This window comes from Zootoca vivipara, chromosome 4 (assembly GCF_965207765.1).
Source record: "Zootoca vivipara chromosome 4, rZooViv2.hap1.1, whole genome shotgun sequence".
Classification (NCBI taxonomy): Eukaryota; Metazoa; Chordata; class Lepidosauria; order Squamata; family Lacertidae; genus Zootoca; species Zootoca vivipara.
In genome coordinates this window covers 88,492,937-88,518,154 of record NC_142587.1, presented here as the reverse complement: position 1 = coordinate 88,518,154, position 25,218 = coordinate 88,492,937, and the positions used below count along the sequence as shown (strand labels likewise).

The 25,218-nt window shown below is 44.8% G+C and overlaps 1 protein-coding gene across 1 annotated transcript in view; it reads left to right on the top strand.

The window, feature by feature from the left end:
- The first annotated feature begins 532 nt into the window (after window positions 1-532).
- Window positions 533-25,218, top strand: part of DEUP1 (deuterosome assembly protein 1) — a 65,228-nt gene continuing 40,542 nt past the window's right edge. The window contains exons 1-6 of the mRNA XM_060273882.2: window positions 533-654; window positions 3,309-3,369; window positions 13,970-14,141; window positions 18,029-18,124; window positions 20,842-20,976; window positions 24,966-25,079. Coding sequence (XP_060129865.2) covers window positions 3,326-3,369; window positions 13,970-14,141; window positions 18,029-18,124; window positions 20,842-20,976; window positions 24,966-25,079 — 561 coding nt within the window. The 5' untranslated portion in view covers window positions 533-654; window positions 3,309-3,325. The remainder of the gene's footprint in view (window positions 655-3,308; window positions 3,370-13,969; window positions 14,142-18,028; window positions 18,125-20,841; window positions 20,977-24,965; window positions 25,080-25,218) is intronic.

The window sequence follows — 25,218 nt, the reverse complement described above, 5'->3', positions numbered from 1 at the left end:
CCCACCCAGATGGGCGGGGTATAAATATTAAATTGTTGTTGTTGTTGTTGTTGTTGTTGTTACCCCCCCTGCAACACAGGAACCCTTTTGCCCAACGTGGGGCTCGAACCTACGATCCTGGGATTCAGTCTCCACCGACTGAGCACATGCAGAAAACCAAGTAGGAAAACGCTTAACTCCTTCGCAAACGGGCACTTGCATTTTAAAATATAAAACGCAGATAGCTGAGCAGAGCAGATAAAAAGAAAAGAAGGAGGTTGCTTTTAAAAAAATAGAAAAGAAATCCACCAACATGGAACTACTGTATTTCGTTGCAGTGCATATTTGGCACACAGGCAAACGGGAGAAGAGCGCCCCCTCCTCTAATTCAGACCCCGCCCCCTCCGTCCTGGCCCCGCCCCCTCCGTCGGGGGATTCCCCAGGCCTGCTCCCTCCTTCCGCCCGCGGAGCCTCTTCCCTCGGCCGCCCCGTTGCCCCGGCAACGGGAGAAGCCCGCCGGGCCCTTCCCGCAACTGCCGCCCGGGCGGAGGGGGCGGGGCCTGCGCGAGGCGGCAGCCGCGGCGGGAGGGCAGGAGGGCGGCGGGGCGGACGGGCTCCTTCCCCGCCAGAGCGAGGGCAGCCGCGGCTCGCAGCAGCAGCAGGGGAAGGGGCAAGGTAAGCGGGAACCCACTCACCCATGCTCTGTTTCAAAGAGCTCTGCATTTAGGCTGCGGGCAGGCAGGGAGTCTTCCTCTGGATAAAGGCTCTCTGTGCATGCTCAGAAGTCCTCTCTCTACTGCCCGGTTCCTGGGTGCTCCACAGCTGTTTACTGTCTGGAGGAAGCCTCTCTAGTTATGCTCATCATAACCATAGGGGGTCAAGGCTGAGGGTGCCTGGAGAGAGCCTTCTGTGTATGTTCAGGGGCACCCTTCCTTTCTCCCTTTCCCACACAGCTCCAAGGCAGAGTGCTGAGAGAGCCTTGAGAAAGCTGTTCTATGCATGCTCAGAGGCATTTTCTCTGCTTCTCCTTCCCTATGTTCTGCAAGGCGGAGTACCAGCAGAGGCAGGATAAAGCCTTTCTGCATATGCTCAGAGGCACCCTTCCTTTCCCACATGCTCTGAGCAGAGTAGTGAGATCCTGCAAAAAAGCCCCTCTAGGTATGCTCAGAGGCACTTCCCCTCTGCCACACATGCACCTTGGCGGCATGCTGAGAGAGGATGGACAAAGCTGTTCTGTGCATGCTCAGAGGCTGTTTTTTTATCTCTTCCTTTCCCACTTGCTCTAGGGTGGAGTATGGAGAGAGTTTGGAAAAAAGCTCCCTCTGCATATGCTCAGAGGAACCATTCCACCCTTTCCCACATTCTCCATGGAAGACTGTTGAGAGCAGGGATGGCCAATCTGTGGCACTCCACATAATGCTAGTATCAGTTGCTGGGAATCATAGAATCAGGGTTGGAGAGTTGGCAGGATACCCAAATGTCATCTAGTCAACCCCCGTGAAATGCTGGGATCTCAAGACACAGCCCCCAATGCAGTTGGAAACCATACAGGACCCTGCTTAGTATTACAAATATGCTAGCAGTTTTATTGTGTCAAGAGTGCTGTTCCCCTCTCATCCTGCTTCCAGGTTTCCTGCAGGCCTCTAGTAGGCCACTGTGAGAACAGGATACTGGACTGGCTGGGCCATTGGCCTGATCCAGCAGGTTCATTTTATGTTCTTACATTGGATTCCAGCTCTCTTAATCTGCGACCATTAGCCATCTGGGACTGATAGGAGTTGTAGTTTAACATTTGGAAGGTTACAGGTTTGCCTTCCTGACAGAGTCTGGACTGAGGAAGCCCCTCTGTATGTGCTCAGAAGCACATTCCCCCTGGAGTCCTACAAATTCCAGGACAAGGTGTGCCCCTCAACGCTCATAAAAAGCTGCCATGTACCAAGTCAGGCTATGGGTCCATCTAGTACAGTATGGTCTACTGGGAACTGCTCTCCATGGTTTCAAACAGAGTCGTCGGCGTCCCCCTCACTGGAGAGATCAGGAATTGAACCCAGGACCTTCTGCATATAATGCCCTTCATTGAGCTTTGGCTCTTCTAACTCGCTAGGTAGCCTTAGACCAAGCTGTTTTCTCTCTCAGCCTCCACCCCCACTCGCGTTTGCACTATAAATGCTCATTATTGTCACATCAGTATACCCTAGTAACATGCTGCTTGGCAGCTGAATTCTGCGCCTGTTTAACTCAGAACACAAATAGGTTCCAGCGGATTCTATAGGACATATTTCCAGTTAAGAGTATATGTAAAATTGCAGCATCCCAAAAGCCATCTCACATAGCCTACCTTGGTACTCGTATGTTTCGGCTCCCAAACGATTGAAACCCAGAAGTGAGTGTTCCGGTTTTCGAACGTTTTTTGGAAGCCGAACATCCGACGACACTTCCGTGGCTTCTGATTGGCTGCAGGAGCTTCCTGCAGCCAGTCAGGAGCCACGCTTTGGTTTCCGAACGTTTTAGAAGTCGAACAGACTTCCAGAATGGATTCTGTTTGACTTCCAAGGTACAACTGTATAGCTTTTGCTAATGAAATCACTAGAGGATTCCAAAAGGCTATCAGAGACTCGCACAGATCTCTTGAGGGGATCCTTTTTTCACTGTTTGAAAACAGGCGATCATCTGTCATGGCCATCCGGCATCATGGATGCTTTCGTTGAGATTCCTGCATTGCATGGGGTTGGACTAGATGACCCTTGGGGTCCCTTCCAGCTCTAAGATTCTGTGATGCTACATAGTGAGCTCATTCTGCAAAGTGCTGAGAATTTTATCTCCCTACTTCCCCCGTCCTGTCACTTTCTGATCCACCACTGGGCTGGATGTTTTATTTATGTAATGAAATAAAAATAAAACAGAAAAATTCCTTCCAGTAGCACCTTAGAGACCAACTAAGTTTGTCATTGGTATGAGCTTTCGTGTGCCATTTGAAGAAGTGCTATTTAATGAAGTTATGCTCAACCCTTTAATGTCAAGATATTTCCAAAGCAGAAATAGATTAATAGCCACAGCAAACAGCCCTATTCCCACCCCACTGACCTGGCATGTTTGCACTTAGAATCATAGACCTGTAGAGTTGGAACAAACCACGAGCGTCGTCTAGTCCCCCAATGTGGGAATTTTTTGTTTGACACAGGACTTGAACCCACAACCCTGAGAGTAAGACTCTTGTGCTCTATTACTGCTGTTTCTCAAGTCTCTTCTTTTAACTATGAGTCTTCTATGTAAATGAATAATTAAGGGGGAAAACATTAACCCACCCACCCCCAAAATATTCTTAATAGATTGGAGAAATGCTAAAATGGAGAAGAAAATAGAAGCACTTCAGGAACAAATGATGACTAGGTAGGTTGACGTATAATAATTTCCTGGTCGGTCCTGATTTATTTTATCTTATTTACACCTGTGTACGCTCAGTATGATGTAGAACTTAAAACCTTGCACTTCAAGATTTCAAAGTTCTGTGGTCTTTTGATTCTTCATTACTGCTTATCTCATAAAGAAACACCAGGCCTAGACTGCTAAGGCAACAACTACCGTATATTGAGCAGGAATTGCCACCTTGTTTGTTTGTTTATAAAAATATTTATATACTGTATCACTATGTCATTAAAAAAAATCAAAGCCGTTTATGATAAAACAGTACAATGAAAACCATATTAAAAAGTTAAAAACAGACATCACCTAATCATTTGTAGTAACACATAATAAATCTGTTCTTAGCCATACTGTGACGCTTGACATTGATGAGTTTACGACTTCGTTTATTAGGCAAACCATGAAGCGGTAAAGCGATTTACTGCTTTTAATGAAAAATGCACCCCTAATTGACCTACATTTCTTGTTGAAATTACTTTTCAGGCCTGGTCAAAGCAGTAGAGGCATCTTTTGTTTAAAACCTTTAGCGTGCATAACCTTTCCAATTAGAAAATGTTACGATCTGGAAATTGCGCTGTAAAACTCACCCCTGTCGAAAGACTATTGTTGGGAAAGCTTTTTTAAAAAATCTTTTCCTAATTAGAGTAGTTCGGAAGCCTTATATAAACAGAATAAGATTACTGTATCATGAAGAGGAGACTTTGTTTTTTTAAAAAATCTTTTTCTGCAGAAGTGACTGTTGAATGATTGTGTAAAAGTGTCATTATTGTTTCACTGTACCTTTAAGAGTCAGGAAAGATTTAATGACTGGGGCTCTGCAGCTGTGGAGCAGCTCTACAGGTGTTGCTGTGAAGCTGATGATGCAGGGTATATCAGGGGTGTTGTGTGTTGCCTCTGTGCTGGGCGTTTTCCCAGTGTGCTCTTGGTGGGTGGTTTGGTTGTGCGGGTATTTTGTGCAAGCTTAATTTAATTTTTGTTAAATTTACTTTCTCCATTAAACCAAGCATTTGTTTAAGCCTTGGTCTCTATGTGCAAGTTCCTCAACCAGTTTCTGCTGATTTTGCTTTTAACCCCAACATCTTGGTTATGGGCCCAGTGGTTGAGCGTGGAACTGCACATGTTAGTTTTTGGAGAAAGGTTTAGAAAGGTTTTTTCCTTCTTTTTGCTGCAACGGTTTTGTGGGCTGGTGGTTGAAAAGTTCCAGCATGGCAGACCGTGTTGCTGAGGCTGAGAAGGCTTTAACATTCCCGCAACTAACGGCCGAGAACTACAGTCTATGGTCCTTTCGCATGGAAGCACTTCTGACTTCCCGTGATGTGTGGAAGTACGTGGCCGAGGACCCTCCTGCTCCTATGACCGATGCCTGGTCGAAAGGTGATGCTAAAGCAAGGGCATTAATTAACTTGTCTGTTAGTGATCAGCAAGTTGTGTACATAAGAAATAAGAAGACTGCCAAAGAAATGTGGGACAGTCTAGCGGCAGTGCACCTTAGAAAGGAGTCAGCGTCTGCCGTAGCTAGCCAGATATCTGCTGTACCTCCAGCACAATTAACTGTGGAAGGGGTAACAGCAAGATTGATGGGCGAGCTGGACAGAAGGGAGGCTTGTGGGATTAGCACTCCTATTTCTAAAAATAATGAGGAACGCCGTATGCAAGTCTGCAGTGATTCATCTGCTTTCAAAACTTCCAAGCATTGCTGGTTTTGTAAAAAGCAGGGGCACCTTGCGAGGGACTGCAGATTTAAAAAGCAAAATGCTTCAGGGTCCGTTCCATTTCGTAAATCACAGACAGCAACCCAGCAGTCGGCAGCACATCGTAAAGATGGACGTGAGCCGCGAGCATTCCATGTTCGTGAATTAGGTCGTAAAGTAATTAAAGATGACACGTGGAAATCGTTTGTAGTAGATTCCGGGGCGTCAATTCATCTTTGTAACGACCGAAGTCTGTTTGTTTCTTTCGAAGAGGAAATTGGCACCATTCATCTGGCCAACTCCGACGTTCTACAGTCGCTTGGCAGAGGTACTGTGAAACTTGACTCCTTGAACATCACAATAGCAAATTGCACTTACTGCCCATCAGTGGACAATTTATTATCAGTAAGTTGCTTTGCACGCCAAGGAGTAACTGTGTGCTTCACAAAATCACTATGTGAGTTCTACAAAGGGGGAAAGCGTGTATTGTATGCCAGAGAGTCTGAAGGTTTATATAGACTATATTTTAAAAAGCATTCACAGCCACCTGTGAACTGTAGAGTAACCCAGCCAAGTCAAGGGCTGAGAAATGTAAAGCCTCACTCCGGATGTATTCATGAGGCGCATAGACTTTTGGGACATTTAAATTTCACAGATGTGATAAAGACAGAGAAGATTGTTGATGGACTAAACTTGAAGCCATGTAAATACTATATGCAATGTGTATCTTGTTGTAAGAATAAGATAAAAGTTGCAAGAAAGGGTAAATGCTCAGGCAGGAAAGTAACAGAGCCATTTGAACGTGTGCATTGTGATTTAGTAGGGCCACTCCCTCCTTCCTTAGGAAATTCAAAATATTGGCTTACTCTTATTGATCAGTACAGCAGATATTGTTTTGTTTACACCATTGCTGAAAAGTCACAAGCACTTGAGAAGTACAAGATTTTTTGCAACTGGGTAAAAACCCACTTTAACAAACCTATAAAGCATTTGTTTTCTGACAGGGGGGGAGAATTTGTTTCTGAGGAATTTTCACATTTCCTGGAAGCGCAGGGGACTGTTCACGAGTTGTCCTGCCCTAGAAGTCCTTGGCAGAATGGGATTGTAGAAGTAGTGCAACGTGATTTGCAGGCAGGTGTTAAAACTTACTTGCATGATGCTAATTTGGGGAAAGAATATTGGGCGGAATCTCTTCATGCCTATCTTTTTGTTAAAAACAGATCCTATCATTCTAGTTTAAATGTTACACCCTATGAAATGTTGTTTAAAAAACGCCCTAATTTAAAATACCTGCGAATTTGGGGTTCAGACGTTATTATTCACTACCCTGCTAGACACAAGTTGGATGAGCGTAGTGTTCAAGGAAAGTTTATGGGCTACCAGCAGGGGGCGTACAGAGTTTATGTACCAGCAACTGGCAAATTTCATATTACCAGAAGCATGATTGAAACTGTAAATTGGAATAGAGTTGCTATTTTTCAAGATAGTGCTGGTTTAGATAATGCTGATGAGGAGGAAGTAGAAGTAGAAGAGGAAGAAGCTGGAGCAGGGGATACTAGTGAATCTGAAGACGAAAAGCCTGTTGTGTCTGGTGATTTGTTTGAAAATTTAAAGACACAGACACCTAAAGAAAGGTTAAGTTCTTCTGAATTTTCTGAAAGTAAGAAAAGCCCACAAGAGTCTCATCAGTCTGATGATAGCAATTTACAGTCTGAAGCTAGAAGTCCAAATAGTTCTACTGATTCTGAAGGGCCTAGCTCTTCTTCAGGACTAAGACGTTCAGACAGAAAGAGACAGGAACCAAGACGGTTTTCAAAAGAGCAGTTATATACTGTGTATGCCAATAAAGCAGTTTTTGAGCCAAAATGCTACAACGATGTTCAAAAATTACCTTTGCATGAAGCTGTAAATTGGTACAAAGCTATGGATGATGAAATAGCTTCTTTAAAAGAGCATAACACTTGGTCTCTTGTACCACAAACTCCAGACATGAGAGTTATTGATTCAAAATGGGTTTATAAAGTGAAAATGAATGATAAAAACGAAGTTGTAAGGTACAAGGCTAGGTTAGTAGCCAGAGGTTTCCAGCAAATCCCAGGTGAAGACTATGATTTGTGTTACTCACCGAGCGTAAGGTATGAATCTGTTAAGCTTTTGTTAAAAGATGCATCCCAGCGTGGACATTCTGTCTATCATGTAGATATAAAAACTGCCTATTTGTTTGCAGATTTAGAAGAACAAATTTTTATGCGTGTCCCTGATGGCGTAACCGCCACTAAAGGACTAGTGTGCAAACTAAATAAATCTCTTTATGGTTTGCATCAGAGTGGTAAAAACTGGCATCAGACTTTAGTGAAGGAATTGCTGAATTTTGGTTTTACACAAGGCAAGGCAGATAACTGTGTATTTACAAAAGAAAATGGAAATTCTGTGACCAAATTATGTGTGTTTGTAGATGATATACTAATTTCTACAAGAACTAAACATGAATATACACAGATAGTGTCACTGTTACAAGAAAAATTTGATGTGGTAGAATTAGGCAAAGCTAAAAACTATATATCCATGCAAATTGAAGAAGGCAAAAATGGTTCTTATCTGATTCATCAAACTGCAAAAATAGAAGATCTTGTTGAAATGTTATGTTTAAAGAATGCAAATGGGGAAGAAACGCCTATGGTATGTGGTTTCACTTTTACAGATGGCAATAACACGTTCTCTGACAAAACTTTGTATCGCTCTGCCATAGGCAAGCTCAATTTTATTCAAAGAGTTTCAAGGCCAGATGTAACTTATGCTTTTCATTTTCTGGCAAAATTTGTAGAAAAACCCACTACCCAATGCTTCAAAGCTCTTAAGAGAGTGGTGATGTACCTCAAACACACAAAACATTATAGGTTGGAATTTACACCATCTATTGACAAAGGTTTTGAAATATATTGTGATGCATCTCATGCTGTAGAGCAAAATAATTACAAAGGTACATCTGGTATGGTTTATTTTTATAATGGGTGTCCTTTTGAATGGAAAGCACAGAATCAAAGGATTAATTGTCTTTCTTCAACTGAAAGTGAGTTATATGCCTGTACTCAGGCCATCCGTGATATAGAGTGGTATTTACAAATATTTGAAGACTTAAAGATGCCAGGATCACTCCCAGTAAAAGTTTATCTCGATTCCCAGAGTGGACTTGCTATCCTGTGCTCAGAAACCAACACACAGCGCACTAGAATGTTGAGATTACGTTTACAATTTGTAAAGAATTTGATTGCTGACAAAACAATTGTTTTTGAATATGTTCCAGGTGACAAACAAGTTGCAGACATCTTTACTAAAGCACTTCCAAAAGTTGCGCATGAAAGACATGTACAAAGTTTGTCTCTGTTTCACAATAATGAACTGCAGGGGATATGTTGAATGATTGTGTAAAAGTGTCATTATTGTTTCACTGTACCTTTAAGAGTCAGGAAAGATTTAATGACTGGGGCTCTGCAGCTGTGGAGCAGCTCTACAGGTGTTGCTGTGAAGCTGATGATGCAGGGTATATCAGGGGTGTTGTGTGTTGCCTCTGTGCTGGGCGTTTTCCCAGTGTGCTCTTGGTGGGTGGTTTGGTTGTGCGGGTATTTTGTGCAAGCTTAATTTAATTTTTGTTAAATTTACTTTCTCCATTAAACCAAGCATTTGTTTAAGCCTTGGTCTCTATGTGCAAGTTCCTCAACCAGTTTCTGCTGATTTTGCTTTTAACCCCAACAGTGACCTGCTTGAGGTTTTTTTGTGCTCAACTGTGGCGCTGTGGGTTAAACCATAGAGCCAAGGGCTTGCTGATCGGAAGGTCGGCGGTTCGAATCACCGCAACGGGGTGAGCACCTGTTGCTCGGTCCCTGCTCCTCCCAACCTAGCAGTTCGAAAGCACGCAGTAGATAAATAGGCACCGCTCTGGCGGGAAGGTAAATGGTGTTTCCATGTGCTGCTCTGGTTCGCCAGAAGCAGCTTAGTCATGCTGGCCAGCTCCTTCAGCCAAGCTCCTTCAGCCAATAAAGCGAGATGAGCGCTGCAACCCCAGAGTCGTCCGCGACTGGACCTAATGGTCAAGGGTCCCTTTACCTTTACCTATACAGCTGCACTTTAAATGTTTTAAGTGTGTTGTATACAAACACACTTATACAAACATGACACTAGATGGCGATGGCAAATTCAATATATATATTTTCAAAACTTTTTTGTAAAGCATTTTCACAACGTTTTTTATATGTGTCTAGATTCCACCTTTATCTTTTTGACATTTTGATTGCAATGTTTATCAGCAGAACAGCACAAACCTATGCTGGTTGACTCAGTCCTGCTGAGACTTACTCTGATGTAAGTGTTCAGGGGATTGCGGTTTTATAGTGATTCAATACAATTAACTGCCCAGAGTCTAAGATTGGGCTGGTTATTTGCAAATCAACATGTGAAAACATCATTTCTGACCTTTGCAGTTCGTGATCATGCAAAACTCATTCTCTTTCTCCCTTCTCTCTCCATCTAGGACAATGGTTGGAGGTGGGCAGTGCCAGAGAGGCAACGGGTATCATTAGATGAGGAGGGGGGGGTTGTCGAGAAGGAAGCAGAGGTGGCAAAAAAGTGATGTTTTAGGGGACCAAAGATATTTTGTTGCCCACGTGCCCACAAAAACCTGGAGCAAACTAGTCACTTTGGTGGAAAAATTAACAAATCGTCTACCTCTGGCTAAAGGAACAAATATAAAGATTCTTTTCTGGCATAGTGGCACTGTTTTACTGTTCATGCAAGTGAAGATTAAATGCAAATATGCCTGTCAGCAGCACACCAAACTTTCTGGCTGCTATGAACATCACAGACCTGACTGTTGATACTTTCCCTTTCTTTTTCATTTAGTTTTCTGTTTGCATTTTCAAAAACAGGAACAGATAGTATCTTTAATCCCCCTCCCCCTCCCCCCTGTCCCACTTACAACTTCATAGCAAATACAACTTCGTACCCTTTTCCTGGTTCCTTTGCTACTACTTTACTACTACTCCGTTTAATCCACATCTTTTTAATCATCCAATTTGTTGTCTATTAAAAACTCTTTTATCTATTTCAACTCTCCTGGATTTACTCGAGACCTGCTAAGCTGTGTATTTGTTTATGCTGGTTCTTAAAATATTCAATAAACATTATCCATTCCTCCTTATATTCCTTATATTCGTTTTCACTTATCCTGTTCGCCAGACCAGCCAGTTCAGCATATTCAAACATTTTACACTGCCATTCTTCCTTAGTGGGTACTATACCTGTTCTCCACCTTTGTGCCAATAAGGTTCTAGCTATGGCGGTAAAGCGACATGAGCGGCTCAACCCCAGAGTCGTTCGCAACTGGACTTAACTGTCAGGGGTCCTTTACCTTTTTATGGCAGTGGCATATAGTAATAAACCCTTTTGTTTTTGGGGGGGGTCTCCATTGTTACCATTCCCAAGAGGAAAATCTCAGGGTTTTTTGGGAAAGGTTTTTAAAGTATCTTTTAAAATTCATTATATATAGTTTCCCAATATCCCTTAATTATTTTACAGGGCCACCGCATGTGAAAAAAGATTCCTCGTTTTCATCACACCTCCAACATACATCTTTTCTTTTTTTCAATGTCGATACTTCCTGATGGTTTACTCTGATAGTGACTTTGGTTTGTTTGGTTTCAGCAACTCTCCAGGTCTCATGCAGAGATCTTTCACATCACCTGCTACCACAGGTATCCCCAAACTTTTGGACTACAATTCCCATCATCCCTGACCACTGGTCTTCTTAGCTAGGGATCATGGGAGTTGTAGGACAAAACATCTGGAGGGCCGCAGTTTGGGGGTGCCTGTGCTACCAAATATCTTTTAAGCTGTAGATGCCAAGGATTAAATTTGGTACCTTTCATAGAAGGTTGGGCATATACCTTCCCTACATTGCCTCCTCTCATTTCAGGGGACCACTCCCTCTTTATGCTCTCCTTCCCTAGCCCATCCAGCCTCACTTTGCCTACTGCAGGGGTCAGCAACCTTTTTCAGCCGTGGGCCGGTCCACTGTCCCTCAGACCATGTGGTGAGCCGGACTAATTTTTTTTTTTGGGGGGGGTGTGAACGAATTCCTATGCCCCACAAATATCCCAGAGATGCATTTTAAATAAAAGGACACATTCTACTCATGTAAAAACATGCTGATTCCCAGACCGTCCGCGGGCCAGATTGAGAAGGTGATTGGGCCGCATCCGACCCCCGGGCCTTAGGTTGCCTACTCCTGGCCTACTGCATTCTCCCTCCCTAAGCCTCTGCTCCTGTCACTACTTTCCCTGTGACTCTTCTGCCTGCCCTGCTTCTATTCCTTTGTAAAACCTGAGCAGCTCAACCAGTAAGGACACGCAGACCCCTTTCTGCCTTCCCCTTGCCCCTCTTTAACCATAAAGCAGCTTAGTTCAATCACTGCCAGAGGCTTCAGCATCACAACAAAGGGCAAGGTTGTCCACCCCTCCCTAACCTGTTGTCACTCGCAAGAACCCATTCTCACATATAAAAGCTGAAGAAATACGGGTGGAAAGGCAGAAATTATGTCACTAATATGGCAATTTCCTGCAGCAATCCACAGCCACCTTCATTCCTGGCCTCCGGAGCAGTTTCCTTTGTGAGAATGTGAGAAAGCTACTCCCCAGGGATATAAAAGCAACTGTAGATTCGACAGGATAGTTTTAGCAAATTGCATTTTCTCCTAGCAGGGCTGCTGCTTCTCTCCCCTCTTTCCTAGCAGACTCAACTCCTTTAATTCATTCCATTTTGTGGTGTCACATTTCCACAGCAGGTCTTGTCCGCAGGCAGCTTGCTGTCTGACCCAGTGAGCAAAGGGAGCCCTGCTGTGGCTGTTGAAAGCACAGTTCAGGATCCCTGACAGGGAGAATGCCAAAGAGATTTGGCACCGGGGCGTGCAGCCCTGTTTAACTCCGCTCTTAATTGCAGCGTTCCCAGGCAGATGATGTGAGGGCTGTTGATCTGGAGGCCCCATCAAAACACAAGCCAGGTTGCAGGCAGGTTGAGAGAGGTGAATCTGGTCAGGCAAACTGACCAGCGCTTGGGCACATGCAAGATGACATATATCTCTTTTCTAAAGACAATTTTTTGGGGGACACATCTGGAGCAACTACAGGGCCAGATGAAACGTCGTCGTTCACCGTATGGCACCTAATAACCACTTACTTACTAGGCATTTTCTTTCTATCCACTGTAGGGGTGGCATAGAAGTTCCACATATTCCAGTGGCATGTGAAATAAAAAAATTCCTTCACTAGCACCTTAAAGACCAACTAAGTTTTTATTTTGGTATGAGCTTTCGTGTGCATGCACACTTCGTCAGATACACTGAAACAGAATCAACCAGACCCTTATGTATATTCAGAGGGTGGGGGTGGGAATGGGTGATGGTCTGATAGGAGTGGTGAACCTGTTGATGGCTGTTAACGACTGCTGATGACTGCAATTGGTCCTGCGGGGGGAAAAACAAGGGCTGAGGCACAAAAGAAAGCTAGATCATACATAATGAGATAAGATGAACAGAGCCACCTGGGATGAACAGAGACATCGGATTCTTATCTCATTATGCATGATCTAGCTTTCTTTTGTGCCTCGAAAGCACACGAAAGCTCATACCAAAATAAAAACTTAGTTGGTCTTTAAGGTGCTACTGAAGGAATTTTATTATTATTTTGCTTTGACTCAGACCAACACGGCTATCTACCTGTAACCACCACTGACATATTCACTCTTCTGCCAAGCTGTCTTGGTGATGCAGAGAGTCTTGCTAGCAAGAAGAATGGAGCGAAAGGAATCTGTAGCCCAACCAGTGTGTGGAGGGGGACAGGGTGTTTTTTTTTATATATATAGGGCCATGACTCACAAGGGCAGTTTCATTTTTGAAGTGCTGCTCTTTATGTTTCTCACCAGGTGGGTAGCTAGGACGAGGCACTGTAATACACTGCGTTTGCACCAGGATAGCAAGTGTTGGTGTGAATGATAGGCCACAGTTAGAACAAGCCAGGATTCATAAAAAACATCTTCAAATCTAAGGTCCTGGTTTTACAGCCTAAACCATAGCTTGTGAGGGGGCCTAGGTTCTGATATACAACCAAACCATAGGGTGGTAGTCAACCTAAGTTTTACTCAGAGTGGGTTTGTTGAAATGAATGCACCTATCTTAGTTGTGTTCATTAGTTTTAATGGGGTTTACTAGGAGTAAAACTTAGCAGGATATCACCTGTAGTTCAGCTAAACAAATCACGATTTAATGTTACATCCAAACTGGATCAAAGAAACATTGACTAGGGGGGGGGGGGAGAACCATTAAAATAAGCCGTTTGGTTATTCTCAAGTCGAATATGAGCTCACTGGAGGGGGGGGAAATGGCCTGAAGAATAATATTTTAATCTGTTCTATGCTGTACATTAATGGGACCCAGGTGGTGCTGTGGGTTAAACCACAGAGTCTAGGGCTTGCTGATCAGAAGGTCGGCGGTTCGAATCCCTGCAATGGGGTGAGCTCCCGTTGTTCGGTCCCAGCTCCTGCCCACCTAGCAGTTCGAAAGCACCTCAAAGTGCAAGTAGATAAATAGGGACCACTCCGGCGGGAAGGTAAACGGCGTTTCCATGTGCTGCTCTGGTTCGCCAGAAGCAGCTTAGTCATGCTGGCCACATGACCTGGAAGCTGTCTGCGGACAAATGCCGGCTCCCTCGGCCTATAGAGCGAGATGAGCGCCGCAACCCCAGAGTCGGACACGACTGGACCTGATGGTCAGGGGCCCCTTTACCTCTTTACCTTTATGCTGTACATTAAAAAATACCTTTTTTATATAGATCCGTCCCCTGCAACGTGGAGCTTCAAGAATTAATGCATCAGATTGATATCATGGTAAACAACAAGAAACGAGAATGGGAAAAGAAATTGCAGGCTTTAGAAGCACGAATGACTGTCCGGGATCAAGAATTGGCAAGTGCCCAAAGCAGGTTGGACCAGAAAGGTCTAGAGGTATGGCACGCCTTCTGTTTTGTGAACGAAGCTTTGACTTGGAGGTGCTACTTAATTGCTCGCTTTATTAACATACTAGGTCAGTGCACTTATCAATAGCTCTGATCCTGTACCCAGCAATGAACACATGCATAATCCTCCCCCCGGGCCCCCCAGACCCGCTGTGCATGGTGAGATCATAATCAGGTTTCTGCCTCTTTTGCACCGTCGTGGCTATGTGTGTGGAATATAATGGCTCTGCTGGGATATATGACCCTGGTTTGAAGCTGGGAATTCCCAAACTTGCAAAATCCAATCCATATCTGAAAGAGTAATATGCCTGGGATCTGTTCACCGCATATAGATTTGGCTGGGAGGAATTGGGTGTGTACAGATGTAACATACATGTGTTTGCATTATGTATTATATGTCCGTTCCCAACATTTTGCCACCCAGGCATGACCAGGAACCCAGGATGGGGTGACACAGCAGCAATATGCAGGAGGACACTGTTGTGGTGAGGGCAAAACATGCCCTCTATCCTGACATGGATGGTCTAGTCCTTGCAGACTGGAATCCTGCCAGGGAGTGCAGTGTGTCTATTTGCAAAATGCACCAAGATCAACTGTAACCCTGGCAGCAGTGCCTTTTTTGGGGGGGGGGGGTATTCACTGGCACAGAGTACCATCGTCTCATCATTTTGCTGCTAGCTAGATACCAGCACCTCATTTTATTTTACTTTATTTTTTACCGGAAAAGCAGTGGCTATGGGTATTTGCAAAACATAGACCTTCCTTTTGTAGCTACCCCTCTATGTTTTGCAACATCCTGGACAAGTCACACAATTTGTAATAAACTGTGACAAACTATCTACCTTGGACCTGAAATCAAGCTGAGATCTGCCCCAGCCATAAAGTTTTACAAAGCAATTAAGCCCACATTTATATCTAACCAATGCAATATGCATTCAATGTATTGGGGGAGCTTTTTCACCAGTTTGTCCACTCGTTCATCTCGCCTTCAGATGTAATAATCAGTACTCTCTATATGAAATCCAGAAGGAGCAATTGCTTCCTTACTAAGCTTGGTTCAGAGAAAGCAAGAATGCTGCTACACTAGGTGAAATATACTCAGAGTCGAGAGTGAATTTCATGCTCTTTATTCAGCTCGTAGTCATCAAGGAGAAGAAGAGGAGAAGAATACCCTTTTTCCAAAACCATCTGCTTATATACATTATTTACACAATGGGCTTTGCGTGATTGTGGGCCAATCTGTTTGTGGATTGACTTCTGCCAGCAGCCTGATTGGCTGCTCCTGCAGGCCAATCAGGTTGCGGATTCACTTCTGCCAGCCGCCTGATTGGCTGCTCCTGCAGGCCAACCAGGTTGCAGATTCACTTCCACCTGGAGTTGGATTGGGTGGCTCCTGCGGACCAATCAGACTGCTGATTCTGGATCCTATTGTTCTATGATTCAGCTCAGTACATAACACTAGGTATTTGCTCTAGAATTTTGTTCATTTGCCACCCATTGTTTGTTCTTTGTACTGGGTGCCTATCATCAAATCGTTCTCCTGCCTTTCCCCTGTGCTTATTCCATTTCTTTTAAGAACTCAACATACCTGACTTTTTTTTATAAAAAGAAAGTAGCAGCACCATATCTGCAGGTGCCCATTGCCTTTAAATTTCTCTTTGAAGATGAACTCGTATTTTCATGGTGCTGCTCTGCAGAAAATCCAACATCACATGGAAGATCCATTCTGTTGGCTTGGAGGGCTCCTGTCTCCTGATCAAATTGGAGCCATCTCCACCTGGCATGTCCGTTGCTGTCCTTGCAAATCTGCCATCCGGGAAAGGCTCCATTTAAAGGTAGCAGCAGCAACAACAACAGAATGTTCCAAATTACTCCGTACAAAATATATTTTTGTAGAGTGCACAGCTATTACGGCATGGCTTTTGAATTGTGCTGTGTACACATGTGATACCCAATGATTTGACGTGCACTTCACTTGTGTCCACATACATTAGCTCTAGTTCAGAACTTCATAGGCACTCTTAAGGCCAAACAATTGCATGAATGTTTTTATAGTTGCAAATAGCAGCCTCTGGAGAGGCAGGCAGGATCAAGGCCAATAGGATAGAGAGGGGGAGCTTAACCCTTTCTGCTCTGACATGGCCCTGACGAAAATCCCCTTGCCCCGAGATCCTATTTTCATTACAAGCCAAATTAGTGGCATTTTAATAGTCGCATAAAGAGAAGAAATAACACATTTACATTTATATCTACATTTACTAGTTTGTGAGAACACTCTTAGATTAGGATAATCTCAGCTGCACTCCCAACTGCACAGCGGTTGGAGAATGGATGGCAGCTAACAGATTGAGGTTGAACCTTGACAAGACAGAAGTACTCTTTTGGGGGGACAGGAGGCGGGCGGGTGTGGAGAACTCCCTGGTCCTGAATGGAGTAACTGTGCCCCTGAAGGACCAGGTGCGCCGCCTGGGAGTCATTTTGGACGCACAGCTGTCCATGGAGGTGCAGGTCAATTCTGTGTCCATGGCAACTGTTTATCAGCTCCATCTGGTACGCAGGCTGAGACCCTACCTGTCCGCAGACTGTCTCGCCAGAGTGGTCCATGCTCTGGTTATCTCCCGCTTGGACTACTGCAATGCGCTCTACGTGGGGCTACCTTTGAAGGTGACCCGGAAACTACAACTGATCCAGAATGCGGCAGCTAGACTGGTGACTGGGAGCTGCAGCCGAGACCACATAACACTGGTCTGGAAATACCTACATTGGCTCCCAGTATGTTTCCGAGCACAATTCAAACTGTTGGTAAGGTAAAAGGTAAAGGGACCCCTGACCATTAGGTCCAGTCGTGACCGACTCTGGGGTTGCGCGCTCATCTCGCATTATTGGCCGAGGGAGCCGGCATATAGCTTCCAGATCATGTGGCCAGCATGACAAAGCCACTTCTGGCGAACCAGAGCAGCACATGGAAACGCTGTTTAGTATTGACCTTTAAAGCCCTAAGCAGCCTTGGTCCAGTATAGCTGAAGGAACTTCTCCACCCCCGTTGTTCAGCCTGGACACTGAGGTCCAGCTCCGAGGGCCTTCTGGCAGTTCCCTCCCTGCGAGAAGTGAGGTTACAGGGAATCAGGCAGAGGGCCTTCCCGGTAGTGGCACCCGCCCTGTGGAACGCCCTCCCACCAGATGTCAAAGAGAAAAACAACTACCAGACTTTTAGAAGACATCTGAAGGCAGCCCTGTTTAGGGAAGCTTTACTTTTTAATATACTATTGTATTTTAGTATTCTGTTGGAAGCTGCCCAGAGTGGCTGGGGAAACTCAGCTAGATGGACGGGGTATAAATAAATAAATAAATAGCCTCGATCTATCACTGTGTGCCTTTCAGACACAGACTTCAAACCCACTTATTTTGATTTAGTCTCTTAGGCTGCAGTCAGGCAGTTTCAGAGCATGAAATCTAACGTCTTGAGCCTTAATCAAATGCAAAAGGTTTGTAAGGGGAAAGTGAAAAATTTCAGGAAATTCATAGACCTCCCTTTATGATGAAACTGTAGTAAAATTCTCACAGTCCAACTAAAATGGATCAGAACATGCATCTGGGTAGGCCTATCGAAACAAAAATGTTTTTATCAGGTGCTGAAAAGCATACAGCAAAGGCCTTATATCAATAGGCAGGGAGTTCCCAAGGGCAGGTGTGCACTAAAATATCAAGGTCTTACAAATGTGGAATGGGTATTATGTGGTGCCTGTAACTTGCAATTTATTGTTAATAGCATGCTGTTTGTGATTTTTTTAGCAGTGATATCTTTGTGCTTTTAAAAATTTCCTTTGGCTTTTGGAACTCTTTTGATGCCCAAGATCATGTCCACTTCAAATACAGGTTGGGCTGCTGAGGCAGAAACTGGACAGTTTGCAAAAGACAAAATACGAGATGGCTGAGAACTATGACACGCAGCTTCAAGCCCTGAAGAATCAAGTAAGGAAGGGGGAATCGTATTCCTATTTTACAGTTCATAATATTTCAAGTTACATTTAGTGGGTTGTGGGCTGCTTTGTAACTTGCTCAGCGACTGCCTAAATTGTGATGTACTGTACTGAGTCAGGGGGCAGCCCAACTTTTCATACCGAGCAGGCCACAAGAGTGCTTTGACACGGAACCACTGCCCTGCCGTGAGGGGTTGGGAGGGAGCAAGACAAAAAATTGATTCCCACCTCTCAGGCCTCCCACTGCCTTCCCTAAGCTGGCTAACCGAGGCGCTTGGCTTTGGGAAGGGGAAGGGGGTGTGAGGCCCTGACAGACTCCTAGGGCCCTCCCTTCTTCCCAAAGCTGGGAAAGTGCTAACTAGACTTTGGGAAGGCGGCAGGATCCTGTCAGAGCCCTCACGCCTGCTTCCCAAAGCCCAGCACCTTGCTTAGCCAGAAAAGCAGTGCAAGGGCTGGAGGGGATGTCAAATGTGGACCACCCTGTCAGACCCAGTCATGTTAAGTGCATATTGGCATTTAGCATGTCCGATGGTTGTCTTGTGGTAAGCCAAAAATGGTTGTCTTGTGGTAAGCCAATAAAACTCAGAGCCAAGAGGAGTTAGGAGTCCATTGTTGTTTATTGCAAAGCAATACCGGTAGGTTACAGTCAAATCTTTTCACAAAACTGCAACCCCGCCCAAGGGTCCGGGCAAGGGTATTTATAACATTTTAAACAAAGGATTTCAATTTTAACCAATCATGTACAGTGGTACCTCGGTTTATGAACACAATTGGTTCTGGAAGTCTGTTCATAAACTGAAGCGTTCATAAACTGAAGCGAAGTTTCCCATTGAAAGTAATGGAAAGTGGATTCATCCATTCCAGACGGGTCCGCGGAGTACTCAACCTGAAGCGTACTTAACCCGAAGCATGGGTGTAATTGGTTCTGGAAGTCTGTTCATAAACTGAAGCGTTCATAAACTGAAGCGAACTTTCCCATTGAAAGTAATGGAAAGTGAATTAATCCGTTCCAGATGGGTCCGCAGTGTTCGTAAACCTAAAACTCGTAAACCGAGGTGTTCATAAACCGAGGTTCCACTGTACATCATTACCTCATTTCATGTTTAATACGCATGCACAATAAGCATTGCTAACTAAACTTTGATTCTCACCGTGGTCTGTTACATTGTGTTAGTATGCATGTTGGGAACCTGAGTTACGTGTAGCCATTTGTACCATGTATCAACTTATGTTCCAGCTTATGAGCTGTATCTTTGTGATTGACATATTAGCTGTCCTTCTGTCCCAGTGGGGGACAGCATCTTGCCAAACCATCAGTTTCTTAAAGCAACAGGTTACCACAACTTCTCTAGTAGAAGCATATTCAAGGATTTACAGGGGTTCACATTATCACATTCATTATGGCCCTTTGGGCCACTACCACAGTCTGTTGATATAGTTGCCATGGGAAGGGGCACTGCTCTGGATTGGGACCATGTTGTGCAGGGAGTGTCCCCCCCCCCTCCATGCTGTCATCCGAGTGAGAATCAGCTTGCCTTGAAGCTGCTGCTAATAATAAAAAAGATTAAGTCCAGTCAAAGGCGACTATGGGGTTGCGGCACTCATCTCGCTTTCAGGCCGAGGGAGCCAGTGTTTGTCCGCAGACAGCTTTCCGGGTCATGGGGCCAGGATGACTAAACTGCTTCTGGCAAACGGGAGACCGTGATGGAAACCAGATCGCACGGAAACGCCATTTAACTTCCCGCTACAGCGGTACCTATTTATCTACTTGCACTGGTGTGCTTTTGAACTGCTAGGTTGGCAGGAGCTGGGACAGAGCAACGGGAGCTCACCCCATTGCGGGGATTCGAACCGCCGATCTCGTGTGTTGGCAGCAGGATCAGCATCAGGCTAGTTAACCCTGCTGTCTTAACTCTGAAGAACCATTAAAGCACCAACACAAGATGGCGCTAAACTGATGCAAAACAATTCCTACAAACACCAGGCAAGACATCCCTGTACATCAAAGCTTTCCAAACTTTTCATGCTGGGGACACGCTTTTGAGACATGCATCGTTTCGCAACACAGTAAATCGGTTTTAGTAGCAAGCCACAGGTTAAACTATCCCCTTTCCACCCCTGGGAGGAGCATGGGGAGCGTTCACACGACACATCTACACACCGCAGCCGATGCACTAAAGTGTCATGATGCAGATTTTGGAAAGCTCTACTCTGCATGGTAGTATAAAGCAAACATCCAGGCAATCTGTGTTTAAAAGTGCAGTTAATTAACACCACAGGTTGTATGAAAGCACCGGCTTGTTTACCCTTAGCTGTTTAGTTGTAATAGCTGGTACAGGTGGCTCTCAATTTCTGCTGGGATTGCATTCCTGGGATAGCACATAAAGCCGAAATCAAGTATAGTCGAAATGTATTCAGTTCAGTGGGGGGTGGGATTGCCAAAGACTTTCTTCCTGGTTGCCCGCTTCCTTTCCGCCTCCCTTTTTTATTTTATTTGCCAAGTGCGTAAAGCTGAATGTGCGCCAGTTAAATGCACGTAAATTGCTGTACTTGAATGTGCGTAAGTTAACTGTACTTTTTTAAATAAAAAAACCCAGCAACCCAGATTAGATGGCTGATTAGATCATTTAAGCTTGACTGCGTTTGCCAATTACACCTCCAAAACCGAGGCAAAAAATAAGGTGTTTGTGACGTTCATTCCTCTTCCAGTTTGCCAAGCTGACACAAAGCTACGAGAAGCTACAGCTGCACCAATTAAAACAAAAAAAAGCTCACAGCTTGGAGAAATGTACAGAAAATCAAGAACCCCCATTTCAGCTGAGCAGTTTGAACCAGAAATTGGAGGTCAGTTCCTGTATCAAAAGGAGCGTCTTTCTTTCTTTCTTTCTTTCTTTCTTTCTTTCTTTCTTTCTTTCTTTCTTTCTTTCTTTCTTTCTTTTCTTTTCTTCTTCTTCTTCTTCTTCTTCTTCTTCTTCTTCTTCTTCTTCTTCTTCTTCTTCTTCTTCTTCCTCCTCTTCTTCGATTTCCAAAAGTACACCTTGTGACCACAGGATTCTTCTCAGTTGTATCCCTCTGCACTACCACCACCTCTGTTGTGGGGGAAGGGGGGGAAGACCCCCGAGGGCCAGTCTTAGCCCCTCATAGGGTCCCATTGGACCTACAAGGCCATTTTCTCCCAAACCAGGCCTATTTGTCTATCATCACTGGGCGATGTCAGGGGATGGGCAGGGGTGCCAGGTTCAATCCTGCCGAGAGCAGGGTTAGGACTGTTCCTTGCCGCCAGTGTCGTATTTTGGTGGAGTCTAAGAGTTGGAAGGGACCCCAAGGGGTCATCTAGCCCAACCCCCTGCAATGCAGGAATCTCAGCTAAAGCATCCATGGCAAGTGGCCATCCAACCTGTGTTTAAAAACCTCCAAGGAAGGAGAGTCCACAACCTCCCAAGGGGCTCTTACTGTCAGAAAGTTCTTCCTGATGTTTCGTCGGAATCTCCTTTATTGTACCCCCCCTCTTTGCCCGTCTTTAGAACTGTGCAAAAAAAAAGCTGCTTAGCCCCTTTTTTCTCAGGAGCAGAAAATCAACCAGTGTACACACCACAAGGAATATACTTCCACTCTCTGGGGGAAAACATCATCATCATCATTTGTCTCCAACTGTAGTTTGTCACAGCAGGCTCTAAATGCCGTGGCTATAGAGAATTGTTTGGTGCACAGTGTTCTTCAGGTAGAGGGGAATATTTACTGGCACTAGCTACGATTCTAAACACACGCTTTTGGTGACCGTTTCTTACTGAAGTGGTGTGTGCATTGCGACCTAATTGCCGATTTACTGCTGGCTTTTTCTCTCTAGATCTGTCCTTGTCTCCTACATTTTTGCCACCAGGAATTTACCGCTGCTTTCCCAGGGCTTCCTCCGAAAGAGAGTGCTTTTGGAACAGTGGGCAGCCACTTCAGTTGTCCTGGGCTGAAACAGCTGAGATAGGCAGCTTTGTCCTTTGCTCAGTAGAGAGAACGAAGAGTAAACACGGCATTTTCTTCTTAGTCTGAAAGCAAAGCAAAGAGGAGCAGCAGTTGTTTATTCCCTTCCGAAGCAGACATGAAAAAGTACAGAAGGGGAAGAACCTCATGGCAGGAACTAGCGTGGGAATATGCTACTGCCGTTTGAAGGCACACATTCATAAATGCCCCAGGTTTCATGGGACTTTGTCCTAGATAACAGGAGAATATAAAAAGAGCGCTGCTAGATCAGATCAAAGGTCCATCTAGTCTTTCTCCAACATTGGCTAGCCAGGTGGGATGCTCATAAAGATGTGAAGGCAGCAGCTGGGCCGGCCCTATGACCAGGCTGGGTGGCGCAGGGCGCCAGGGCGCCTGCCCGCCACGGAGGTGCGCCCGCCCGCTGCGCTGTGCACTGTGCCCGCTTGCGCAGCTTCGGCCGCCTGCCTGCAGCGCTGGGAAACGGGGCAGGGCAGGGGCGCCGGAGGGATCCATCGCACCATGGCGCCAAATATACTTAAGACATAGCTGCCAAGTCTCCCGTATTCCCCGGGAAATCCCCGTTTTTCCAGCTGTTCCTAGCTAAAAAAACGGATTTTTTTGTTTATTCCCGGTTTATTCTGCAGTGGCGGCCATTTTGGAACTGGGCGGAGCATGCTCAGAAGCGACTTTTGATGCTGCTGTGCCAAGTTCCAAAATGGCTGCAGTGCGACTTCTGGCGCGGAGGCCATTTTGGAACTGGGCAAAGCAGCATCAAAAGTCACTTCTGAGCATGCTCCGCCCAGTTCCAAAATGGCGGCAGCGCTACTTCCGGTCTGCTACTTCCGCCCAGTCCCTTATTCCTCCGACAGCAACTTGGCAGGTATGACTTAAGACGGCAGCAGTCCTCCCATGTTGTTTGTCTGCCACAACTGATGTTCACATGAACATGGAGGCACCATGTAGCTATGGTGGATCATAATCATTTTTTATTTTTTTTATCACACCCATCTGGCTGGGTTGCCCCAGCCACACTGGGCATCTTTCAACACGTATGAAAACACAATATAACACCAAACATTAAATACTTCCCGATACAGGGCTGCCTTCAGATGTCTTCTGAAAGTTGTATAGTTCTCTGTCTCCTTGACATCTGACGGGAGGGCGTTCCACAGGGAGGGCGCCACTGCCGAGAAGGCCCCCTGCCTTGTTCCCTATAACTTCACTTCTCGCAGTGAAGGAACCACCAGAAGGTACTCGGAGCTGGACCTCAGTGTTTAGGAGGAATTTCCTTAACAGATTAGACTTTAACAGATTAGACAACTGGGCCAAAGCAAACAAGATGAATTTTAACAAGGAGAAATGTATAGTACTACACTTGGGCAAAAAAAAATGAAAGGCACAAATACAGGATGGGAGTCACCTGGCTTGAGAGCAGTACATGTGAAAAGGATCTAGGAGTCTTGGTAGACCACAAACTTGACATGAGTCAGCAGTGTGATGCAGCAGCTAAAAAAGCCAATGCAATTTTGGGCTGCATCAATAGGAGTATAGCATCTAGATCAAGGGAAGTAATAGTACCACTGTATTCTGCTCTGGTCAGACCTCACCTGGAGTACTGTGTCCAGTTCTGGGCACCGCAGTTCAAGAAGGATACTGACAAGCTGGAACGTGTCCAGAGGAGGGCAACCAAAATGGTCAAAGGCCTGGAAATGATGCCTTATGAGGAACGGCTTAGGGAGCTGGGTATGTTTACCCTGGGGAAGAGAAGGTTAAGGGGTGATTTGATAGCCATGTTCAAATATATAAAAGGATGTCATACAGAGGAGGGAGAAAGGTTGTTTTCTGCTGCTCCAGAGAAGCGGACACGGAGCAATGGATTCAAACTACAAGAAAGAAGATTCCACCTAAACATTAGTAAGAACTTCCTGACAGTAAGAGCTGTTCGGCAGTGGAATTTGCTACCAAGGAGTATGGTGGAGTCTCCTTCTTTGGAGGTCTTTAAGCAGAGGCTTGACAGGCATATGTCAAGAATGCTTTGATGGTGTTTCCTGCTCGGCAGGGGGTTGGACTGGATGGCCCTTGTGGTCTCTTCCAACTCTATGATTCTATGATTCTATGATTCCTTTCTTGGAACTTGAAGCCATTGATTCAGGCCCTACCGTCCAAAGCAGGAGAAAAACAAGCTTGCTCCATCTTCCATGTGACAGCCGATTAGACTTTAGCCGATTCTCCCCTGGAGAATATTTGGCAAAATGGCCTCCCCAGTGTTGCCATCCTATAGATCCAGTATTAATATTGTTTAATATTATTTAAAGAAGCAATAGTGGTGCCAGGTGATGCTTCCCTTTGAAGCCTTCAGTTGTCCCTTTGAAATCTTGCCCTTACCTGTCCCACACCTGACATCAGGTTTTGTATAAGATGAGTGGGGCTTCCTGAAAACAGCCCCGCAGGGCAGATGGGAAGGGTGGAAGCTCCCCTCCCCTGATTTAAATACTAATAATTATTAATAGTTGCAAAAGTGCTTTCCACTTTGCAAGTACCTGTACTATATAAATAATAGCTTAACGGCATCTAATGCAATAACTTGAAGTGCTCCCGACATTTTACTTCAATAACCATGTATATTGACCCATTTATGTTCTTTATGTACAATGTGCTTTTCAAGTTCTCGTTTTATACTTTTACTTCTTTCTCCCCACCAATATTTGTCCCCTGTTGTTAATTGTTGTAAATAACCAAATTAGCTTTATACTTGAAATTGCAACATACATTATTTTTCTGGTTGTATACAAAGAATATCCATATATAGAGATGTGATTCATTTCTTTTGTGGGTTTCTTTCTTTTTTCTTTTTTCAGGAATTTAGAGCAAAATCAAGAGAGTGGGATAAACAAGAAACGCTGTATCAGAACCACCTCGTTTCATTAGATGCTCAGCGGAAACTGTTGTCTGAGAAATGCAATCTGTTTCAGGTACCATGCTGCTGTTTCTACTTTCAGAGAGAAATTGTACCTAAAAATGTGCAGGTTTTGGATAGTAAAATCACACCTTTTCAGAAACGGCTATGTGGATATCATTGCAAAGTCAGGCTCTAAATGTTTGAAACGCAGT